Consider the following 2,446-nt stretch of genomic DNA (forward strand, 5'->3'; position numbering starts at 1 on the left):
CAGGCAATATAGGGCTTGCATGGCAAATGGTTTTACCCATTGGATTATCTTGTGTGCCCCCCCTTTGTGTACATGAATGTCTTCTGTGTGTGTGTGTGTGTTTGTGTGTGTGTGTGTGTTTGTGTGTGTATACCACTTATGTGCAGTGCTCACAGAGATCAGAAGAGGGTATTGGATCCCCTGGAACTGGAAATACAGAGGGTTGTGAGCCATCGGATGGGTTCTGGGAGTCAAACCCAGGTCTTACATAAATGCAGCCCATGCTCCTAACCACTGGGCCACCTCTCTGGTCCCATACACTTAATTTTAAACGCACTAAACGCACGTTCATAATTGCATTAGCCTTCAAAGAATTTGAGCCATCAGCATCCGCACCTTTTGGGCTTGCACGTCTAGGATGGCAGGCTGGGGACCCGTTGCCTTTTGGGAAGGATGATGACGTGGGTTTTGGCAGCAGCTAAGGGAAGCCCTGGCACCCAGTTCTGGGGGGCGGCCACACCTCTGTGGGGGAGGAGAGGGAGGCTGCCCCGAAGGGGAGTGGACAGCCCCGCTGCCAGTCTTCCCAGGCTTAGAGTGTAAGATGAGAAGGAGAAGGTGGGCCTCACCCAGGAGGGGAGGGCGCCCAGAAACTTCCTGCGGCTCTCGGCTCCACCGCAGACTGAGCGCAAGGTCAGTTTGGAGCGGGTGGCAGCCTGCCTGGGGGCGGGAGACCCTCCTCGGGGCTGGGCGGAGGCCTTTAAGCGCCTCGCCATATTGAAAGGCCACGCTGAGTCGTCTTTGTCTGCAGAGTCCGCCCACGAACTTTCAGCTGTATTCTGGTGTCTGGGGCAAGGGAGAAGCGATCGGAGCTCGTGGGACCCCAACTTGGAGCCGGGACACTGGCGATTCCAGTTTGGACTGAACTTTGAGCCTCGGGACTGAGCGTGCTTCAGTTCATGTAAGCATCCTGGAAAACTGCTTGCTACAACTTCGAGGGGGTTGGGGGAGCCAACTTGGACTTGTCGCCTGAAGAGAAAATTGCAGGGAGGAGACACTCTGTGTGAGCAGAGTTGCTAGGACTCTCCACCGCCCCCTCCCCAAGACTAGAAGCCAAGAGTCTGGGCTTTTTGCCCCCCCACCCGAGCATCCACACTGGAGATCTTAAAGACTCTCGAGAAAAGCCACGTAGGGGGATGGTTCCCTTGGGGCTTCCTCCCGTCTCCCGATTGCCTGATCCTCTGGAGTGTCCCCGACGTCTGCAAAGATGTCGATCTGGACGTGTTAGTGGAGGCCTTAAGGCCTGTGGGCACCTTTAAGAAAATCGGGAAGGTGTTCCGCAAAGAAGAGGACTCCACGGTGGGGATGTTGCAGATTGGGGAGGATGTAGACTATCTGCTCATTCCCCGGGAGGTCCGCCTGGCTGGGGGCGTGTGGAGAGTCATCTCCAAGCCTGCAACTAAGGAAGCTGAGTTTCGGGAGCGGCTAATCCAGTTTTTGCAGGAGGAGGGCCGCACCCTGGAAGACGTGGCCCGTATCATCGAAAAGAGCACCCCACACCCACCCCAGCCCCGCAAAAGAGCCAAGGAGCCGAGAGTGAGGAGAGTCCCGCAGATGGTCACTCCACCACTTAGGCTGGTTGTAGGCACCTATGACAGCAGCAATGGCAGCGACAGCGAGTTGAGTGACTTCGATACCTCCAAAGTCAAAGGCAACAGGAGCTCCTCCGGGAGGACCAGGAAGGTGCGCAAAATGCCGGTCAGTTACTTGGGCAGCAAATTCCTGGGCAGCGATGTGGAGAGTGAGGATGATCAGGAGCTGGTGGAGGCCTTCCTGCGCCGTGGGGAGAAGCCCAGCGCGCCTCCTCCACGACGCCGAGTCAATCTTCCAGTGCCCATGTTTGAGAACAACCTGGGGCCCCAGCCATCCAAGGCCGACAGATGGCGGGAGTATGTTAGCCAGGTGTCCTGGGGGAAGTTGAAACAGAGGGTGAAGGGCTGGGCACCCAGATCAGGCTCCGAGGTGGGCCAGCCCCAGCAGGCCTCCACAGGAGCTGAGAGAGTTGGAGAAATGAGACACAGCCAAGCCAGTCCGGATGATGATAGCTCCAGAAACACTGGAGACCGGAGCGACCAGATGCTGGGTACCAGACACTGGAAGCCCAAGATCAAGTGGGTTTCCTTGAGACGATGCAGGAAGGAGCAGGTGCCACTCTCCGCTCAGGAGACAGGCATGCCAGCTGAGGAGCACCCAGAGGCTGCAGAGAACCAGGGGACAGAGGCTGCAGCCGATCTGGGGGTAGAGGCTGCAGCTAACCAGAGGGCAGAGGCTGTAGCTAGTCCAAGGGCAGAGGCTGTAGCTAGTCCAAGGGCAGAGGCTGTAGCTGATCCAAGGGCAGAGGCTGCAGCTAGTTCAAGAGCAGAGGTGACAGCTAGTCCAAGGGCAGAGGTGACAGCTAGTCCAAGGGCAG

The 2,446-nt window shown here is 57.5% G+C and overlaps 1 protein-coding gene across 1 annotated transcript in view; it reads left to right on the forward strand.

Annotated features, from left to right (window-relative positions):
* Positions 1–583: 583 nt before the first annotated feature.
* The window catches only part of Ccdc8 (coiled-coil domain containing 8), a 2,788-nt gene continuing 925 nt past the window's right edge, over positions 584–2,446 (forward strand). Inside the window, exon 1 of the mRNA XM_029531665.1 lies at positions 584–2,424. Coding sequence (XP_029387525.1) covers positions 1,342–2,424 — 1,083 coding nt within the window. The 5' untranslated portion in view covers positions 584–1,341. The remainder of the gene's footprint in view (positions 2,425–2,446) is intronic.

The sequence above is a fragment of the Mus pahari genome, chromosome 19, assembly GCF_900095145.1.
Source record: "Mus pahari chromosome 19, PAHARI_EIJ_v1.1, whole genome shotgun sequence".
In the NCBI taxonomy this organism is placed as follows: domain Eukaryota; kingdom Metazoa; phylum Chordata; class Mammalia; order Rodentia; family Muridae; genus Mus; species Mus pahari.